The sequence below is a fragment of the Neovison vison genome, chromosome 1 (assembly GCF_020171115.1).
Source record: "Neovison vison isolate M4711 chromosome 1, ASM_NN_V1, whole genome shotgun sequence".
NCBI classification, from domain to species: Eukaryota; Metazoa; Chordata; class Mammalia; order Carnivora; family Mustelidae; genus Neogale; species Neogale vison.
This window is the reverse complement of record NC_058091.1, coordinates 8,980,475-9,001,093: the sequence shown is the minus strand read 5'-3', so window position 1 is coordinate 9,001,093 and position 20,619 is coordinate 8,980,475. Positions and strand designations below refer to the sequence as shown.

Sequence of the window (20,619 nt, the reverse complement as noted above, 5' to 3'; positions counted from 1 at the left end):
CTGTGGTATGTGTATGGTGTGCGAATGGTGTGTGCGTGGTCTGTGTGTGTGCGTGTGCTGTATGGTATGTGTGTGGCGTGCATGGGGTGTGGTGTAAGTGCTGTGTGGACGTGTGTGCAGTGGGGTGAAGGAGGACATGGAGTGTGGGCCAAGTGCCGTGTTAGCTGTCCAGCCTTTCCGGCCTGAAGCCCCATGATCTTGGGTGAGGAGGGCCTTTAATTTTGACCCAGGCCAACAGAGATTGCTTAAAAGTCCATTGGGGAAGGGTGAGCACATCTACAGCTCAGTGATGAATGGTCGAGAAGCTCCGGACCTGGCATTCTTCCCGTGGCCGTCCATCCTGAGTGTCCTGCAGGGTGAAAGGCAAACTCAAACACTGGTCCTTTAGGAATGACAACTTTGCGGTATTTCTCACGGTGAGGGCAATGTCAGGGACACCTAGAGGCATTCACTGCCGCTTTTCAGAAATAGGGTACAACAGCGTTTAAGACCGTTGACTGCGGGGTGCCAGGGTGACTCTCGGTTAAGCGTCTTACTCTCGGTTTCAGCTCTGGTCACGATCTGAGGGTCGTGGGATCGAGCCCCACGTCAGGTCTGCACTCAGTACGGAGTCTGCTTGTCCCTCTCCTTCTGCCCTCTCTCCCCCCGCATGCTCTATCTCTGAAATAATAAATAAACAAACAAAATCTTTTTTAAAAAAGACTATTGATTGCAAGTATTACTTTCAGCCAAAAAGAAGGAATTTATTACAAAGATTCAGAGATAATTTACAGACTCAAAGGGCAAAAATGCCCCTGGATCTCAGGAAGGACCTGGAACCAATTCCGCGTGGGTTTCTAATCTCTTGCCAGGGCCCCGGACCACTGGTTACCAAGCCTGCTGCACACTGGGATCCTTTGGAGAGCTGTAACAGTGACCGGGTCCAAGCCCTACTTCGGATTCTGATTTAATTGGTTTGGGGTTCAGCCTGGGTATTGGGCCTTTTGAAAGCTCTTCGAGTGATCCTGACTTCAACAAATTTTGAGACCATTGTCCTAAATGAATTCGTTCCTCTGTCCTTTTGTCCTGGCTGCCTGGGAGCCTGGGGTCTTTGATCGATGCCTGTGCTCTCTTCTCCGTGCTTACCCTGCTCGATTGCAGGAGGAAATCACTACCAGGCAGGCCTTAGTAGAAGTCTTCGTTAATATGCATTCAAACACCTCAGCTGGGGCCTCCACAAAGCCCCAGAATCCTGCTAGCTTTTCCAGGATGTTCATTTCCCCCGTGTTTGCAACAATGGTTTCAAACTTTCTCTGCCTCCTCATACTGGATCCATCGATATCCCCAGAGCCCCTGGGCCCTGCTCACATTCTCCCACCCTACCCCCACCAAGGCCTGTGCCTGGCTTCCCCACCCCAGTCATCCTGATGAAGGTTCACATGGTTCCTGGCCTCTATCCGCTCTGCCCCACCGCCGACTGATGGGGGTGGCTCGTTCGCTGCACATCGGCTGGACTGGTGCCCACAGGCGCAGGCTCCCCAGGGGCTGCTTACAGGGGCCCGGAGTATCACCCAGATGTGTAGGCCAGACTCCTGCCCACAGGACACAGATTGACAGGATAGAACCAACAGACCATTTTTGCAGTCTCTCTGGAACTATCCTGCAAGACAGATGACTCGATGTGTTGATCGTGAAGCCGGGGACAGCTTGCCCTCCCTTGAACGTACTCTCCTGAGCCCCTGTCTCCATGCTGTCTCCAAGCTTCCCTGGGGTCATACCTGCTTCCCATGAAGTTCACATGGAAACTCTTGCCTCAGATTCTGTTTTTGGGGGGAAGCAAGCTAAGATATTCTTGAACATGAAGACAGTTTTGCCCAGTACCTCATAGAAGACATGCAGGCCGGAAGTAGCGGAACCAACCGTCCTGGTTTGCCTGGGATGGCAGGGCCCCGGGGATCCGGGCTTTCAGGACCAAAACTAGAAGAGTCTTAGGAAAACCGGGACCAGCAAGGAGAGGCGACCTCGCAGGAGTAAGCGCACACGCAGCATTCCACCTCCAAATGACACACTCACTGCCCGGGCAACTCCTGGCCTTTTCTCCCATGGACAGACGTCCCCCAGCCTCTGAACTCTGAGAAAACACACGGGTATGTTGCCAGTCCTCTGTCCTTCCTTCAGGACAGGTGTTGGGTGTCTTTCGGCACCAGGCTTGGTGCTGGGCCCTGGAAAGAGGAGGACAAATAAAGGCGCACAGGGAAGTCACAGGGGATGGTAGTGGAATGGTACTTGTTTCGTGAAAGGGAGGTCTCTGCACAACAGCCTCCAAAGGCTGAAGAAAAAGGCTGACAATCCCGGCTTGAGAAGGAGTGGTTTTTTAAGGGGACCTTCCGGACAGAAGCATACCTTGGGCATCATAAGACAGTAGATGGCCTAGCTCCCCTAAGACCCACGGCTTTTGTAGCCCCCAAGGCTGGGAGTTCATGTGGGGGACGAGCTGGGAAGACAGAGCTTGACAACAGGTGTGTGGCATGGCCGTTATCTCTGGGACAGAATGAGGATGCCTCGCCTCGGGGTGTACTTAAGGGTGTGGTTAAACGAAAGAATTGGAGGGGGGCTGCTGTGCTCAAAGGTTCAGGACACAGACTGGTCATCATGGCGGATCGGTTCAAGATGGCGTCAGTCTGGTTCATGCGGTCCCCCTCAGATGCTCGGGATAAAATGGAAGGCAGGTTTCAGTTCAGTAAATTGAGACTTATACTTGGAAAATGCTAAATTAGCAAGGGAAGAGAAGGTGAAGGGTATTGGTATGCTGGACACTAATTCCCAGTGAGTGGAAGCCATGGGGCCGGTGAGAAAGGGCTGTGCCTTGCGAGCGTGTGCGAGGGCAGGGATGGGCTCAGGCAGAGTGTTTCTGCTTCTGCTCACTGTGCTTCATTATCGCAAGTACCAGAAACCCATGGTCCCAAGGAGAAAGAGGGCATTTGTTTCAGTGGTGCTACGAGGGTAGAGAGAGAGAACGTGTGTCAACTCCTTACTAGTAGTGAACTTCATGGTGACACCGAGAGTTCCACGCAGTTCTCTCCCCTTTGGAGATGAAGAGCAGGGAGGAAACGAGCATCATGTAGCGAGACTGTGCCAGCTAGTCCCGGAGATGGTACCCAGAGGACCATTCCTCCCACGGTTCGTGCTCGTGTGTTGTCTCTTGCCCTTGGATCTGGGCTGGCTCTGACGTCCTTTTACCAACAGAATGTGGGGGTAGCAATGCTGAGTGACGCCTCAGGCCAGGTCACAGGAAGTCTTACAGCTTCTGCTTTGGTGGCTCCGAGCCGCCATTCTAGGAGAAACCAGCCGTATGTCCGTGGTCCGACTTCCCCAAGACCTGTGAGGGGACCCGTGCTAGCCCTGGGAAGAGCCGCTTGGGCAAGACTGCCCGGCCGGCCGCCTGCTTTCCAGCCATCCCAGCTCAGGCACCAGACCTGCGCGAGATGCATGTAGGACGTCCGGTCCAGTCAACCTGTATGACTGCAGCCTCAGATGCCCCCTGACTGCGTTCGCCAGGGAGACGCCCAGCAAGAACCACCCATCTGAGCTCGTCAACAGCCAGCACCGTGAGAGACAGTAGCTACTGTTTCAAGGCACCATGGCAGGTGCCATCTGCAGTGGCCCCCAGGGACCCCCGTGTCCTTTACATCCTTGCACAATCCCCACCTCTTGAGTGTTGGCTGGACCTGTGATTTGCTTCTAAAGAGTAGAGTAAAAGCAGTGAGATGTCCCTTGTGAGATTACGTGACTTCTGTCTTGCCTTCACTCTCTGGTTCTTGTCACTCACTCACGCGGATGAAGCAAAGCTGTCACACGAGAAGGTGCCCTGTGGAAGCCCCAGGTGGCAAGGCAATGGTCCAGAAGGCACGAGATGTTACCCAGAAGCACCAGCGTGAGCGTGGAGTCGGAGCCTGCCCCCGCTAGTCTTGAGGATAACTTCAGCCCCAGGTGACATGGTGTCTACGTGTCTACAGCCTCAATGAGCACCTGAGCCAAAGGACCCCATTAATTGCACCTGGATTCCTAACCCCCAACAGCTGTGTTTCAGTTTCAAGAAGGAAACAAAACATTTATTATTATTATTATTATTATTATAGAAACCTAGTAGAAACAGAAGCGGAAAGGAATCTGTGCATAGATGAAGGTAATAACAAGCAATAGATGAGAACAAGGCAAAGTTGCATCAAATTGCGTATTTATTACATCCAACCTTGGCAGCTGGGGAAGCCCCGTGGAGATGAGCCGGGCTGGGGTCCCGCTGGAGAGGCCTGGGCAGAGGTCCTCCCCTCCAGTGAGACTGCCCACGCACCATCCCCATAAAGACCATATATTTATCGGGGCAATAACAGGGTTTAAAACGAAATTTTGTTCGTCTGAATGCAGTTTGGAGCGAGCTGCACTCCCATGTTATCAAGTTTCTGTATCTCCAGGAAGCCTGGGCTGTGTGTGTCTGCCTCCCTTCCCTAGATTCCATTCCAGAGGAACAGCCCCGCCAGGAGCAGGACAGGACGTGAGACAAGATTTGTAGCTCTTGACATCCAGAACAGAAGGGTCAGTTCTGACCTGGAGGCCAGAGAGGACATTTCAAACAACCAGGCTCCCGAGGTCATTCGCACAGCACGAGTCTCACCAACAATATTCCTGAGCCTGCCTGTGTGCACGTGGGTCCAGGCAGCCGGTTATGGGGAACAAGTCACAGAAACATTTGCCCGTAGAGAATACCCACAGAAAAATTCTTTTTTAAAGATTTTATTTATTTATTTGATGGAGAGAGACACAACAAGAGAGGAAACACAAGCAGGGAGAGTGGGAGAGGGAGAAGCAGGCTTCCCACCGAGCAGGGAGCCCTACGCAGGGCTTGATCCCAGGACCCTGGGACCATGACCTGAGCTGAAGACAGACGCTTAATGACTGAGTCCCCCAGGCATCCCAGGGCACAAATAGGGCAGTTTTCTTTTTTGAGAAATCTTCCATTTAGGGGTGTTAGAGACTGAATGTTTGTGCCCCCCCCACCCCTCAGCTCTCACTCCTATTTTGAAGCCCTAAACCTCCCACTGCAGCTGAATTTGGAATAAGGAAGTAATTAGGTTTAAGGAGGTCATAAGGGTGGGGCCCTGATCTGATGGGATTGGCATCTTTATTAGAAGAGACGCCAGAGAGCTCCTGCTCTCTTTCTGTCTCTGTCTCTGTCTCTCTCTCTCTCTCTCACACACACACACACACACACACACACACACACACATCAAGGAAAGGTCACATGAGGACACAGCCAGAAGGTGGCTGTCTGCAAGCCAGGAAGAGAGTCCTCACCAGAAAGGAAATCAACCAGAACCTTATCTTGGACTTGTAGCTTCTAGAACTGTGGGAAAAAACGTGTTGTGGAAGCCAGTCAGCCTACGGTATTTTGTTACAACAGCCTGAGCGCCCAACACAAAGGGTTAGAGAGAGTTGCAGTCCACCCTTGGTTTCCTTCCTGTTTAACTCCGGGCCCAGCGAGATCATGAGCACCCGATGTTAGTCGTTACTGATTCTTATTAATAAGATGTAAAGAGATCACCACGGTCTGCCTACAGAGTGCTAGACCATGCTCATTGTTATATTAGGAAGTGAATTCGAGTCCCCTGGACTCATCTCCTCGGGTGTCAAGAGCATTTGCAGGTAGGCCCCTTGAGATGTTGCCATCAGCCTCAAAAAACAGCAAGGAGTCAGCCAGTGACTTGACTTTGGTTCAGTTCTGGAGAAAATGATTTAAAGGGATGGTTTGCTGGCCCTTAGAAAATGAAATGAACGGCACTTGGGTGGCTCAGTGGGTGAAGTGCTCACCTTCAGCTCAGGTCATGATCCCAGGGTCCTGGGATCGAGTCCCACATTGGGCTCCTTGCTCAGCGGGGAGTCTTCTTCCCCCTCTCTCCCTGCCTTCTGCTCCTCCTGCTTTTGTTCGCTGTCCCTCTCTCAAATAAATAGACCAAATCTTTAAAAAAAAAAAAAGGTGAAAATGAAATTAAACGTTCGGTATTAGTAAGGGTTTTTCTAATTAGACCAATCTAATTTCTGATACTTTGATCCTTTTTGAAGCAAGGCTAGGTTTCAAATACATATATACCCACGGGTCCAATCTCCCAATTAAGTGGGATTACTGGGAAATGCTGTGAAACATTGTGCATATGGATTTTAGAAGGCTTTTAAAATAAGAACAAAGTTGATAAATGTGGGCTGAGAGCCTTTGAGGTCAGAGAGACTGTATATATATCTGATGGCCTGTATGCTCCTGGCCTTTGCTGGTTGCTCGGACCATGTCACATTCTTCAGCACTTGGGACACCAACATCAGAAGAGCATGGGCCTGGGGCCAGGTCATACAGGTTCTCACCAGTAGTCCCTGAGAAAATCACGTAACCTCTTTAAGGCCTCCATCTCCTCTCTGTAAAATGAGGGTAATGACCACGGATAACTCATCAAGCTGCTGAGAGAGTTCATTGGCTCGGAGCTTAGGCTTTGCAGGGGGTCAGTAGTTGCTAACCTCGGAGCTTAGGCTTTGCAGGTGGTCAGTAGTTGCTGGTTCTTGTCTCTGGACAGCGTGGTCCTGAGCAGAGATCCCAGGGGGTGACAGTAGAATGGAATTGTGAACTGAGTGGGTGGAAGCTACCAGATACCAGCTTCTTCTCAGGCTGATACAGACCTCACCTGAAGTGTGCCCCGTTCTGAGCTTAGTGAGGAAACTTGCTGAACAGAGGCTCCGAGGAGGGGACCTAGAAGTGACTGGAGGAAATCTCCTGTGAGGGATGGTTGACAGATTAGACCGGCTTTCTTGGAGCCCCGGAATTTTGGGGGGACCTTTCTCCTCATCATAGACACTGTCAGCATGCCCCTCTATCCCTTTTCCATCATGGTTGTAACTGTGTCGTTATTCAGTTATTATCTGTTTGCTGGCTGTGTCCTTCACCAGAAGAGAAGTCCAGGAGGACAGGGATTGTCCCACATATTGGAGTTGTGTTTCCAGAACCGAGGGAAGTGTGTAGCGCACACTGACTGCTCAGTTAATGTTGGAAGAACACATAAATGAGAAAAAGAGGGCTTGAAGTGATGCTGGACGTTAGGCACTGGTTTATGTTCCCTGGCCTTGTTGCCGTGAAGACCCCTTTTCCTCCAAGCATCTATGAAAAGAGTCAGAGGAATAATCTTTTGTTATCATTTCATTAAGGGTTGTGGTTTAGGATTCAGGATGGTAATGAAATTTATCTTTATTACTTGGGATCAGGTCGGTGGCCTTCAAGCCCCTCCCACTTGGAGATCAACCCAAACAGCATTGCCTCTCCTCTCCCACACAACCCCACCCCAAGAGAGTTAAGTGCCCTTCCTCAGGGCCACTGTGGCAATCTGTGCTTGTCACACTTAGTTTTGGTAACTGACTTTGCCTGTAAGTTTGCCGAGGGCGGGAGCGGAATGCTATTTGTGGTGGTATCTTCCTGCCAATACCAATGAGCTTGTGGGGATCTTAGTGCTTGAACAAGGAAACATGAGGAAGAAAACTTGAAGTCTATTTCCCCCATTCAGACTGACTTTAAATCCATAGCAATAAGGGCACAGGGCACAGGGGACATTTTGACAAATGCTTCATAGAGAATCTTGGAAATATTTGGGAAATATCCCAAATCTTGGAAATGCCTCTCCTCTGTTCTTGATCACAGAAATTGACGACTGTGAGCCAAGATCTTAGGTCAGGAAAGTGCTTTTGGTCAGCTGATCTGGTCACTGTAAAAAGAACTGCGACAGGATTGGCTCCTGATACTTGCTCCTATTCAGCGCCTTAGCAGGACCCGGATTTGCACCATCGATTATGTTTTCAGCTCTGTGGGATGGGGGGAATGGGATCCACACCTCCTGCTTCCTGAGGGACGGTGTTTGCATCCCTGATGGAAAATCTGCGCGCTGTGGTAGCTCTAGTTTAGAAAAAGTTTGCAGAAACTACCAGAAAGAGCCTGGAAAGCTCCCTTGGCATCCCTTGGGGGGTGTCAGAGGTTTGCTCCAGCTTTTAAGCTCTTTGGGTCACAAACCTTTTTGAGAACTTGGAAAGTTAAAGCTCTTCTCCCCTGCAGAATGCAGACACCCATAGTGTCTTTTGCACAACTGTAGGGCATTCATGGTCTCCTGTGATCATTGTTAAAGCCCTGATTAAGATGCCCTGGAAGCCAGAGGGAATGATTTAATGTGCTGTCTCCTCAGCAAGGGACAAGCAGTAAGTCAAGCCATTCATTCATTCACTCATTCATTCAATCCGTTTGTGAACCCTGGACTGAGCCCACCCCCCGCTCGGGCCGCGTCCGTGCTCCTGGGGCGCAGGCGAGGCAGACGCGACGCGGGATCCCTCCCGTGGAGCCAGTGAGCGGGGTCTGAGGGGGGCAGAGCCCGCCCTGTCCCTGCCCCGCGCCCCGGCCGCGCCCCCCCCCTCGCCCCGGCCCCCGCCCCCGGCGCCCGGCCGCGCCGCTCCCGCCGCTCCCGCCGCTCCCGCCGCTCCCGCCCCTCCCGCAGCCGCGCTCCCGCTTCCGCGCACGTGACGCCGGCGGCGCGTCGCGCTCTGACGAGTTCCACCGAGCCGGCTGCTCCCGGGCCGCTGTCGCTCCGGCTGCGGCTGTGGCTGTCGCGGGGACCGCGCGGCGCCGGGCGGGCTCGGGGCGCTGGCCGGGGCCGAGGGCCGGGGCGCCGCGATGGAACCGTGAGTGCCGGGCGGGGGGGCGGGCGGGCGAGGCGGGTTGGGCCGGGGTTCCCCCCACCTCGGCTCCCGGGCCCGGCGTTGGGGCTCCGCGTCCAGCTGCCGGGAACCCCGACGCCGGGCCCTCCGCCCACGTGGAGCTCGGGATCCCGCGGAGGGAACGCTGCGGGGGGCTCCGCGGGGGTGGCTCGGCGCGGGCAGTGGAGACGGGGTCGGGGTCCGGGACGGGTCTCGGCCAAGAGGGAGCCTCAGGAGGGCCCTTCGAGGCCAGCTCTGGCCCTGCTCGCCCCCGAGAACCGGTGACCCCCGTCCTACAGGAACGTCCCTCCCGGAGCCCCTCACCGCCTTTCCTGGGGCTGCCCGGGGCCCACCCTCTCGGCTGGAAGGGCGGTGGCGCCCAGCCTCGCCGGGGACCCTACTCATCACCTCTCTGTTAAAGGCACCCAGTGCACCCCCACTCAGCTCTCCCCCATCCAGCCCAGCCGAAGGTAAAGAGAGGTGCTTTCCGGTGGCTTTTTGATGGTGTGGGCACGTTGGGAGCCTGCCACAGCCCCTTTAGATCTCTGGGACACCGAGTTTTATGAGTTTTAATTTGCTGACTTTGGGCCTTATTTCCTCTGTGAAGTTCAGGGATTTTAAGTGGAAAAACCTGTCCAGGGCCCCATAGACGCCATCCTTAAAGCTTGCCTTTGACGCAGCACAGTCACCTGGGTGCCTCCCAGGGGACATCCGGGAAAAGAAAGAGAAAACATTTTTTAAAAAGTTTAGCGCATGAGTTGCAAAAAGTCAGAAGTCACAGAGAAGGACGGCCTCGAGGCTCTGCTGCGTGGAGCTGTGTCTGCGGCGGGAGGCGGGGGAGGCAGGATGGGCTGTGTGGGTCTCGGTGTGCTCGGGGTCGCGGAGGCTGAGCGGTTTGCATGGGACAGCTGCCCATTTCTCTGACTGGGCAGAGGGCCGATCAGAGGGTGTTGCCAGGATGCAGACACATGTGATGGAGGAAAGCTTTTTCCTCCTGCGACCTCAGAAGTTTCTGACTTCGGTTATTCACTTCAGCAGAGGAAGCCAGGGTGGCATGAAATGTGGGTGTTTTAAAGGTCTTTCTTTTAATTATACCCCAGGCAGAGGGGGGTTGGCGTTACGGGCTCTGTACAACTCTGGGGTACCATTCCTTCGTGGTGTCTGTCAGCAGCGTGCTGGAATGTGCCTGAAGATGCCTTCCGGAGTTGTGGCCAGTTGTGACTCTGTAACAGAGGCCACGAGAACAAGTGCTCTTGTTGCCAGATGCCACCGAGAATCCCACGGTGAGAAAGCTGGGAAGGGACCGGAGCAGGAAGAGAAGCCAGAGACAGAAAGCGGTGGGGGAGAGCGGAGGGGAAATGAGCAGCCTGGAGGCTCTGGGCTTAGCGGGTGGGGGCTGGGGCGGGTCAGTGGCCCTGTCACTTCCCTGCTGGACCTCCCTGACCTCCCTGCTCACAAGCGGCCCAGCCTACTTTTTTTTTTTTTTTAAAAGGGCAGGACAGATTGCTATCGAAACCAGTCTGGGTGAAGAGTTCCTGGTTCTTAGAAGCTGTACACTGACGTTTCCTGCGAACTCTGCTCCTTTTCTCATCGTGCCAGGCAAGGGCTCGGTGCTGGGGGTTCAGGAGAAGAGGACCGTGTAGTGCAGGGCAGAGCGGGTCTCGGACACTGGCTACCATGACTTCCTTTTGAGCTGCAGTGCTACACGTCATCATTGGGATTTCTCAGTTCATTTGTTGCTTTGCCCTTGCCTTTCCCTGCAGGCTGGCAAAGGTTGGGGTTCTGTGTGTGTGTTGCTTGATATTTGCAACCAGTTTTGAAAGAGTGCATTTTAGGGGTGTCCCTTTCATCCTGGGTGCATTTAAGTGCCGAGCGCATTAAGTAGGTTCCCCTTCTGCCAGCAGTGAAGGGGTGGCACAGACAAATAAGCACAAACCTTGTTGTGGTTTCTAGTGTCCCAGACCCTCAAGTGTCCCTGTGTTTGAGGGGACACCAGGCCTGAGTCAGTATCCTATTCTTGAAATGACAGTTTTTTAAGATTGAGTCCCTTAGGAACCTTTTTTTTTTGGAACCAAAAAGATATCTAGAGCTAATAAAAAATAAGTATTTACCCTGTGCCAGATACCGCTGTGAGTGCCTTATGTATGCCATTTCATGGGATCCTCACAGCGACCCTCCCTGTGAAGAAGTTTCTTTTAGCATTCCCGTACGACAGATGACAACACTGAGGTGCAGAGAAGTCACTTGAGTTTCTCTAGGTCACAGTACATCACAGAGCTGAGACTTCAGCCGGAGCAGTTGGCTCCAGAGCCCACGTTCGTGACGTGAACACTCGCAGCAGCTGGCCATGACGGGGCACTTGCAAGGGCTTTCGTGTCATAGCTCACTGAGTTACACCGCAGCCCTGGGCCGGGGGCCCCCTCGGTGTTGGGCGTTTGGCAGTTCAGGGAGTGGCGGTCGTGAGAAGGAGAGTGGCTCGCGGCGGGTCCTCCTGCTGCAGCCCCACAGTCCGCCGTCGGACCCCGGGCTCTTCACCACCGGATGCACTGCCTGGAGCAGGGTCAGGGTGCTGCCCTTGGCTGGCACCTTGCCCGCGCTGACCGGTGTGTGGCCTGCTTCCTTTTTCTCTTTGCCCCAGGAAGGGTATTCGGTGGCCCAAATGTCACAGTCCTGGGTGTGAGTCACGGGGCTTGCAGCGTGGCAAGGATCCACGTGAATTCACGGTTCCTTGAGGAGGGTAGAGGGGCACAGTGTTCATTAAAATACATTTCAAGGTTGTTGGGCCTTGAGTGTTTGCATAATGGCATTTTTTAATAGGTAATGAAGTTGTTTGTAATATATTCAAGTTTGAAATTTGGATGAATTCAGATCTATTCACTATATTTCACTGATTGGAATTTCAGCGTTCTTAGTCTGTTCTTCGCCTTAGAGTTTTTTCTTCTCAAAACCCATTCAGTGGTAGGTTTAAAACGGGAAGATTTTGGCGAGGGAGCCAAAGAATGAGAGAGAGAAAGAGGTGGGCCTCCTTTCCACCTCTGTTCTTGGGCGTTCAGACCCCACCTGCACCTCCTGCCAGCTGCGACCTCAGCAGCAAAGGCCTCCCTGGGCCTCCATATTCCTGGATGTCAAAGGGTGGGTAATACCTGCCTTGCAGGACAGCACCTTGCTGTCCCAAGTAGGTGCTTAGGGAGACACAACTGCTCTTTTCTTCAGTTGGGTGAGTTCGGAGCTGGAGGAGGGGAGATACTACATAGTAGATCCTCAGATACAGGTAGGATGAAGACTTTTTTTTTTTTTTTTTAAGAAAAAATGGGAGGGGGAAACGCACAACCTTACTACCGTAATGAACCTGACTGAGTTCTTCCGGTATGCTTACCTTACTGTCCTGGGCTCATCATGCTTTCATCTATGTCCCCCAACAACCCTGGGGGCATTCTGCTTGTGTCTGATTTACAGAGGAGGATGCTGGGGCCGGGAGAGTCACCTAGCTTGCCCACAGTCGTCTGCCTCACGAGTGAGGGAGCCAGGATCTGAAGCCAGGCTACAGGCACCAGGCCAGCGCTTTGGACCATGGGAGAAGAGATTATTTTTATACAGATTATGAAAGAAAAACAAAATCTTTGCTTAAAACATGAGAATGCACCGAGAGATTGAAAGTCCCTTCCCACTGCCCAGATGCTAATTTTTTGGTTCTAGAGTGGGAAATCTGGGAACAAGTTGAACAAGTAGCAAAATCTGTGATAACAGAAATATTTTCAGTCTTACCTACCTACTGTATCGTGACTTGATGAGGCCAGATAAAATATGTATTTATAGAAGTGCCTGGGCCTCCTGGCTGCTGTTCCCTCCTGCCTTCCTGCAGGTGCTGGCTGTCACGGAGGGTTGCAAAAGGCAGATTCTGTCCATCTCCAACCACAGTGCTGAAAGCGCCCTGAGGTGTTTTCTCGCATTCTTTGCTCAGCCAAGTCTGTCCGTTTCAGGTCATTCTGCTTCAGGCCCATGAAGGGACTCATTGAGCGGGTGCCTCCCCCGCAGCTTGTCTCTAGTGCTGTTTTATTAACTCTTATGGGGCCTGCGTGGGAGGGGATGTGTCTAGTGGGAAAGTAATGTTGGCTCTAGCAGTGCTGGAGGCTCGGCGGCCCTGATGGTGACACTGGCCTTCCAGTGGGCCAACGGGGGCCTGCCTGAGGGTGTGTGCCGGGGAAGGCACTTGCTTGGAGCTGCTCTGGCCAGTTCCCAGACCCAGAGTGCAAAGGCCAGGGCCATAAAAACATGAAAAGACAACAGTGGGAGAAAAAGTTAAAGTTTGCAATTCAGTGTCTGTACTCTATCGTAGCAGGAAAAATAGTAGAATATAGAGGAAATGAAAGTAAAACCAGGGAAGCTTGCATAAAAATGGTAGGAATCAATAGTCTTTGGACTAAGGAATCTAGAGTTAATGGCCTGCGATTTGTAAGGCTCAGCACTGGGCTCTGAAAGACCAGAGGGGAGCTCCAGGTCGGGAGAGGAGTAGAAGTCTGTGAACGGTTGTCACCCACACTGAAATCCAGAAATGGGCATATGCCTCCTGTCCTGCATTTGAGGGGACAGTTGCCTTCTCAGAGTGATTGGGGATGGCCTCAGGGGAGGCAGGACCTTGGCTGGGTGAGGAATAATGGGTGCCTGGGGGCCAAGAGGAGGAGAAGTACTCAGTGACCAATCATTGACGGAACTAGGAAGGCCAGGGTCTTAGTGACTAAGATGCTTGGTGACTGTCTCACACTGTGACAGGACAGTTGCAGATGCCTTGGACTGGGAAGTTTCTATAGCTGTGTGACTTAGTATCTTGTGTTTCATTTTTAATTGTGGTTTTTCTTTTTCTGGTATGCGTATTGAAGAGGAAGCTTTTGGTTTCAATAGAATACCCATGAGAAGTGGCTTACTCAACGGGGTGTCCACAAGTTGAAGTAAGCTTGTCCCTTACTTAATTAATTCAGTAGCTAATACAGGGTTAATTAATTATGGTTAATTCATAATTAATGAACTGTGGGTTAATTCAGTGACTCCGTGTCCCTGGTGGCCTAAGTGGCTTCCATCTTTGGTCCTCAGTCCTGGCCTGTTGCAGTGTCCACCCTTTTAGGGGTCATGTGGCCGCAGCCACTCAGCGCTTCCCTGCACGGTTGTGCCCACCGAAGACAGGAGGCCCTTCCCTCTCACCTATCCTTTCACTAGGCAGGGAAACCTTTTCTCGAGGTGCCTGGCAGGTTTCCCTTAGGTTCTGCGTTGTGGTGGGGAGCGGGGCTGGGAAAGCGAGGCTGGTCTCCCTGGCAGAGGAGCTGGGGAGGGGAGTCGGCAGACAGCTGTGGTGCCTCTGCCCTGCCCCAGAGAAAATCCCTCCATCTGCCATGGCTCCTGTTCTTTCTTTAGAATGAAGGGATTATAGTGGGAGAGTTGTGTTCAAAGAAATACCATAAACATGTTCATAGGCGAGTCATGAAGTGTTTGGCTGTCACTCGCGGTGATAAGGAAGCCACCAGAGAGTTCTGGACTGAGAGCAAACGCACCTGGCTTTCGGAACAGCTGTGTGGAGAGCAGAGGGTGGGTGCCAAGGCCAGAAGTAGGAAGATGAGGGTAGGCCACTGCAGTCCAGTGAAACATGGCAGGGCGTGACTGGAGCGCTGGGATGGGCCGAGATTCCCTATAGAAGGGAGGCTTTGTGGATGCATTCGATGTGGGGAGTGAGGAGAAGTCAGAGGTCAAAGGACGACTGAGTCCTTGGCCTGAGCCCCTGGAAGGCTGGAGTGGCCACTTCCTGGGGCTGGGAACAATGCAGAACGGGGTCAGCGGAAGCTCGGGAGTCTGTCTTTGGATGCATCACACTCAGAGCTGCCTACTGGATATCCAAGTGGGAGGGTCAGGTGGGCGTTTCTGTCCGTCTGGGGCTCAGCTTGGCTGAACTATGAACGTGGAATTGTTCACACCTGCATTGTCTCTAAAGCCTGAAGCAGGAGGAGGTCACTGGGGAGGGAGAGCTGGAAAGGGAAGAGGGCAAAGGGCAGCACTGTACAGGTGTGTCCCAGCAAGACAGTGCAGGCATCCTTCCGCACTGAGCTCTGCAGGGTGGTTCTCCTGCTTTTGTTGTGGGTCTGGATGGCTGCACAGGCTTCACGGAACTTGGAAGCGGTTCCTTGGGAACTGGTTAGAAGTATGCGCGAGATGGGCCCACATGGTTGACGGTGATTGGATTATGGCTATGCATCGGGGGACTGGCTTTTCAATAAAGGTGTTTTTAGTTTATCTAGAAAAGATGTCTGTGATATTTTAAATCACCCACAAAATTGAGGTTAATTTAGAAGGGACCTAAAAAGTCCAGGCCTACAATAAGGGGATGGTCTGTTCCATTGCATTTGAAAGGTCTTCCAAAGGCCTGGGGGCTCCCACGAGGCCTGCATTTTCCAGTATGTGTATTAAATGCCTGCATGTGAGAAGAGATGCAGCCTGGAGGTGAATACTGGCATATGGGTCCCCTTGAGAAGAGAAAAAGGAGGGACAGCCGTCCTGTGCTGGCAGGGTGCTGCTCGAGGCCTTCCTGCTGTGATTATCCAGGGAGAAGATTCCTCTAGTCTAGCCCTTGTGCTTGACTTGGCCAGGCTGTTTGCAGAAAGGGGGAGTCCTCTCCCTGCTCCCTAGTAGCTTGTGCCACTTGGAGGGAACACTTGGGAGATAACAAATGAAGGTTGTGTGGGTGTTTCCCCGTGTCTGGCGTCCACACAGATAGATGGTACTTTGTCTTCAGGCGCTCGGCCGTGTTGTTGTAATAGGTTAAAGATACGAGAGGCAGCTAAGGGTGGGAAAGCTGTCTGGAGGAGGTGGGACATGCAGGTGCGCCCTGGTGAGTCCGATTTCGATGGTTTGGTGGTGAGAAGAGAGAGCATTTCCCATCAGGAGAGCAGTGTTTGCAAGGACTGGTCCGGAGTCCAGCTTGACCATGTTGGGAAACAGAATTTAAGCCCCGGATGCTGATGCTTGGGTTTGAACGCTGCCTCAGCCTGAGCGCTCACATCTGGGAAATGCGCATAGTGGTGGTGCCTACCCCAGAGGCAGCTGTGATGGCGGGGGGTGGGGAGGTGGTGACTCACATGGAGGTACCTGCAGCACGGTAGGAATCCCAGGGAGGGATCTGGAACCTTGATGGAGTGGCCGTGGGGAGCCAGAGGCTTCTGGTGCGGGGTCGCATGCCCGCGGTGGCACAGCACGGCAGAGGCAGCGTCTGGGAGCCCAGCGCAGTGGCTGTGCTGGGAAGGAGCAGTTAGGAAGCAGGGCGCTTCTCCTCCTGGCCCGCTGCAGGCGCAGGACTGCTGAGAGGCGAGCATCCTCAGAGGTGACCCCAAGGTTCCAGGATGTGGGGCTGGAGAAAGGATAGAGGCAGGAAATGGGCAGTTAAGCAGCTTTTTCACTTATTTTGTGCTTTAATGGGTTCAGGTTTAAACTTATTGACCGTAAAGTGGTGTGGATTCCGGAGTGAAAACATCCTGGGAGACTGTCTCAGAACAGAATCGGGGCAGACAGGGGCTTGGGGACAGTTCTTGGAGGTGGGAGGGGGCCTGAAGGAGGGAGCAGGAGACCACCCGGGGTTGGAGAGTCCACACAGTGTGGGTTCCGGAAGGGGATGGGTGCCAGTGGAGGTTGACAGGCAGGATGTTAGGTGAAGGCTCCTGGGCCAGAGGGCTCTTTGGGGTGGGCTCCGTGCCTTTTGGGCATCACAGTCTTGCCTCTGAGCATTACAGAGCATTCCTTTGTTGGTGGCCTGATCGGAGGGCGTACAGGCTGTCTACTCACAGGGACTGGCCTGGGCCGCCGGGTTAGGTTAGCTTGGTCGTTAGAAACACATTGGCGTTTCTTTCAGGTGGGAGGTGAAGCGGGAGGTAAGCAGAGAAATGACTGGGATCGAGGTTTGAGCAGGAAGCTGTGGGGCAGCTGGGACTAGGGGATGTGAAGCGAGACAGGCCCAGTGGGGGCGGGGCTCGACTCTACCAATGTCTTTACGTCGGCATCTCTCGATTCGCTGCTGTGACCGAACAACAGTGTAGACCTCTGATTTGTCTTGAATAGGAACGTATTCCCGAGGTTTTGGAAGTCTCTAGAGTTTTGGCGAACTGCTTCAAAGTGTTTAGACATAAAGTTGAGAGTGGAAGGAGCCGTGGTGGGAGGAACCGTTGCGCGGAACCGAGCTATCTTTGTGCTAGCCCTGGCCCATGACATCCTGTGGCTGGAGGGGGTCTCTGGAGCCCAGACCCCCAGCTGAGGAAGCCTAGAAAGGTTAACTGCTCATCACAAAGGTGAAAACACAGAAATGTGGCTCCCTGCCCAGGCGGTGCCCAGCAAGCCGAGCTCACGGACGTGGTTGTGTCCAGTGACATTTCCTTGGGCAGGGGACTTCTTTTGCTTTCTCTGTCCTTTTTCCATTGAATAGGCCTCATTTCTGAACCAGGAGAATCTGTAATAAACTGGATGTAAGTGGCAGTTTTAAGAAAGGGAAGTGATTATCGTATGATATCTCTGATACGAGGAATTTGAGTGGCAGGATAAGGGGTTGTGGGGGGTAGGGAAGGAAAAAAATGAAACAAGATGGGGTCGGTTGGGAGACAAACCATAGGAGACTCTCAATCTCATGAAATAAACAGGGTTGATGGGGGTGGGAGGGGAGGGAGAGGGTGGCTGGGTTATGGACACTGGGGAGGGTATGTGCTATGGTGAGTGCTGTGAAATGTGTAAGCCTGATGGTTCATAGACCTGTACCCCTGGGCCAAATAATACATTGTGTGTTAATAAAATAATTTTTTTAAACATTTTATTTATTCAACAGAGAGAGAGAGAGAGATCACAAGTAGGTGGGGGGGGCAGCCTCCCTGCAGGACCCTGGGATCATGATCTGAGCCGAAGGCAGAGGCTTAACCCATTGAGCCACCTAGGCGCCCCAGTAAAATAATTTGTTAAAAAAGGGAAGTGCTAGCTTTGTATTGAGCCCCGGGGCAGGAGTAGGGGGTAGGGGAAATGGCACAGCGCCCCTCAGTGGGCATGTGCTGCAGGAACTTGACCTTGTGCTCTTGGGGGGCCTGGCTGGTTTCTTTCCTCCCCTTCCCTCTCATGCTAAATAACTGCTTTCCTACCAAGTCATTGATAATATGTTTTAATGATAGTGTTTAAAAATCAAAATTTAGGGGTGCCTGGGTGGCTCAGTGGGTTAAAGCCTGTGCCTTTGGCTCAGGTCATAATCCCAGGGTCCTGGGATGGAGACCCGCATCAGGCTCCCTGCTGAGCAGGGAGCCTGCTTCCCCCCACCCCCTGCCTGCCTCTCTGCCTACTTGTGATCTGTGTCTGTCAAATAAATAAAATCTTTCTAAAAAAAAAATCAAAATTTAAATATAATTATTTTTACTCTGGTTTTTTTTGCCTCCAAGTTACCTGTTCTGGGCGCTTGCCTGTGCTGGGAGCCCTCTGTGCCCCTCAGAGCCCCTGCCTGGGCTGGGGTGGGCAGGTCGCCGTGAGAGCAGCAGACTCGGGCTGCTGTAGATGATTCTGGGTAATTTTTAAAATAACTTGAGATTTACAAGGAGACTGGCAGAGAGAGTACAGAGGGTCTGCACACCCATCAGCCAGCTTCCCCTCATGCTGGCATCTCGGCACGGTGGCACGTTTATCAAAACTAAGAGAACGATGTGGGTGTAGTCCTGTGAACTATAGACTTTAGCTGCCTTTCCTAACGTCTAGTCCAGTCAGCGTCATGCTGGGTTTTTTCGAAGTGAAAATGCCTGCGCTCTCTCTTCTGCAGACTGCGCAGAGGAACTGCATTCTTGGCCTCAACACCTGCAGACAGCAGCGCAGTGACAAAGAGGACCTTGTTCTGACTCCAGCCCCGCCTCCCCGGGGCTTTCCCCAGAAGTGCAGTCATGGGGGTGGGTCCCCTTAGCTCTTCCTGCTCCCCCAGCCTCCTTCCTGGGGACCGGCAGTTACCCCCAGGGGCAGAGCTGTGACTTCTTGGGCAAGTGTTCCACAGTCTTGGACCTCAGTGTCCCCGTGTGTAAGTCGAAGGAAGGGCTTGGACTTCCTCTCTGAGGTCTTTTCTGGTTCTACTATTTTAATGCTTTCAGGTCTCTTAAAATCTTTAGGGTTCTGGGGCACCTGGGTGGCTCAGTCAGTTAAGTGTCTGGCTCGTGACTTCAGGTCAGGTCATGATCTCAGGGTGGTGAGACTGAGCCCTGCGTCAGGCTCCACATTCGGCTAAGACTGTGTTTAAGATTCCCGCCCTCTGCCCCCTGCTCCCCACTGTCCCCTCTCACACTCTTTCTCTCTCTCTCAAATAAATAAATAAATAAATAAATCTTAAAACAAAACAAAATTTTAGGGTACCAAATTGGAGTCGGGGTCAGGCTACTCATTTCTCATGCATAGCAGGGTCATTTGTGGTGTGGCCTTTGGACCTGCGTCCCCAAGAAAATGACACAGGCATGCATTCCTTCATTCCTTCTCTCATGCCGTCATTCTGTGAACCAGGGGAGTTCACTCACCCAAAGGCCTGGTGAGTCCTGTTGGAAGGAGCTGGCTTGGTCATCTGCAAAGCCACATCTGAGCAGAGGTGGCTTATGGGCTCCAACCTTTGCCCCGAAATACCAACCAGCTGACTTCCTGCTCAGGAGCTGGAATCTCGAGCCACGTAAAGGAGAGGTTGTACGTGTGCACCAGGCACCATAAAAGCAAATAACCTTTCCCTCAGTTTCAGTGCTAAGCCTGGTTTTCCCTGTCCTGGGGTGTGTGTGCTGTTCCTGAGGCAGGAGTTCCTCCTTCTGTCTCAGCTTGCAACACCAGGAAATGGTCGGGGAATAGAAGTAATCTAAAAACCAAAGCAAAATACCGCCCTCCCCACCCCGGTTTCATCTCTTTGGATTTTTTGGTCTTCACTTTAGGTTATAGGGCAGGGGTTGGCCATTTGGGGGCCACAGCTGGCCCACCATCTCTTTGTGGTGGGGTCACATGCAAACACCGCCGCGCGTACGTGACGTCTGGGCTAAGTGTAGAGACAGCACCGAGGGCTGGCGACGGACTCCGTGTGGCCCGCCAAGCCTCAGACATTTATTGTCTCGTCTTTCATGGGTTTTTCTTTTGTTTACTGACAGCTCAGGTGGGGAATTCTAGAAGAGAACAGATCCCTCCCCCACTGCCATTTTCTTCTGAGCAGAGGACAAAGTAGGGGTGAATAGGCGGGGACCTCCTGACTTGTGGCGGAGTGTTGGGACGGACCCGCTCTGGTGCCCTGCCCCCTGGTGTAAGTCACCGAGGAGTGCGGGCAGCTTGCTCAGTGGCATCAGAACCAGAGCCCAGACCCCAGAGCCAGAGTCAGGCCGAGCTTCACCTGGAGGGCCGATGCAGCTGAGGGGTGGTGAGGAGCCCCAGGTGGGGAAGCCACGTTGCGGGCCACCCCAAGGACCAGCTGGTGGCACACGCAGTTCCCGGTCTGGGCTTGATGGCGCTGGCTCCCAGCTCCGCGTGTTGGCTGGAGTGGTTCGGGGTCGCCCTCGCCCTTGCCCTTAGGCTCTGCTCTGGCCACTGGAGGTGGGCGCCAGTGGAGGGGGTCCGGCCGCCGCACGTGTGGCCTGGTGAATGAAACACACTGTCATGGACACCGACGCCTCAGCACACTGCCATGCCATGGGGAGTGGGTCTGGCCGGCCACCTGCAGGACGGGGTGTCCTGACGTGCCGGCCAGTCGCCCACCCTGCAGTGGGCCCTGAGGTGACGCAGGCAGCTTTGTCAGGCAGGTCACCCGGGCTTCGAGTAGCTCCGCTTCTGGGAGGGGGGCCTGATGTAGTCTGGGGTGTTGCTGGGGGCTCCTGT

The 20,619-nt window shown here is 53.2% G+C and overlaps 1 protein-coding gene across 4 annotated transcripts in view; it reads left to right on the top strand.

Moving 5' to 3' along the window:
* TMEM181 (transmembrane protein 181) overlaps positions 1 to 20,619 on the top strand; it is a 70,833-nt gene that overhangs the window by 10,431 nt on the left and 39,783 nt on the right. Inside the window, exon 1 of one of the 4 annotated variants that reach the window (XM_044243024.1) lies at positions 8,689 to 8,733. The exons of 1 other annotated variant lie outside the window; for it this stretch is intronic. In XM_044243024.1, coding sequence (XP_044098959.1) covers positions 8,726 to 8,733 — 8 coding nt within the window. In that variant the 5' untranslated portion in view covers positions 8,689 to 8,725. Of the gene's footprint in view, positions 1 to 8,688; positions 8,734 to 9,944; positions 10,032 to 10,245; positions 10,348 to 20,619 lie in introns of those variants that run through there. 2 more of the 4 variants (XM_044243017.1, XM_044243034.1) reach the window with 2 other exon arrangements.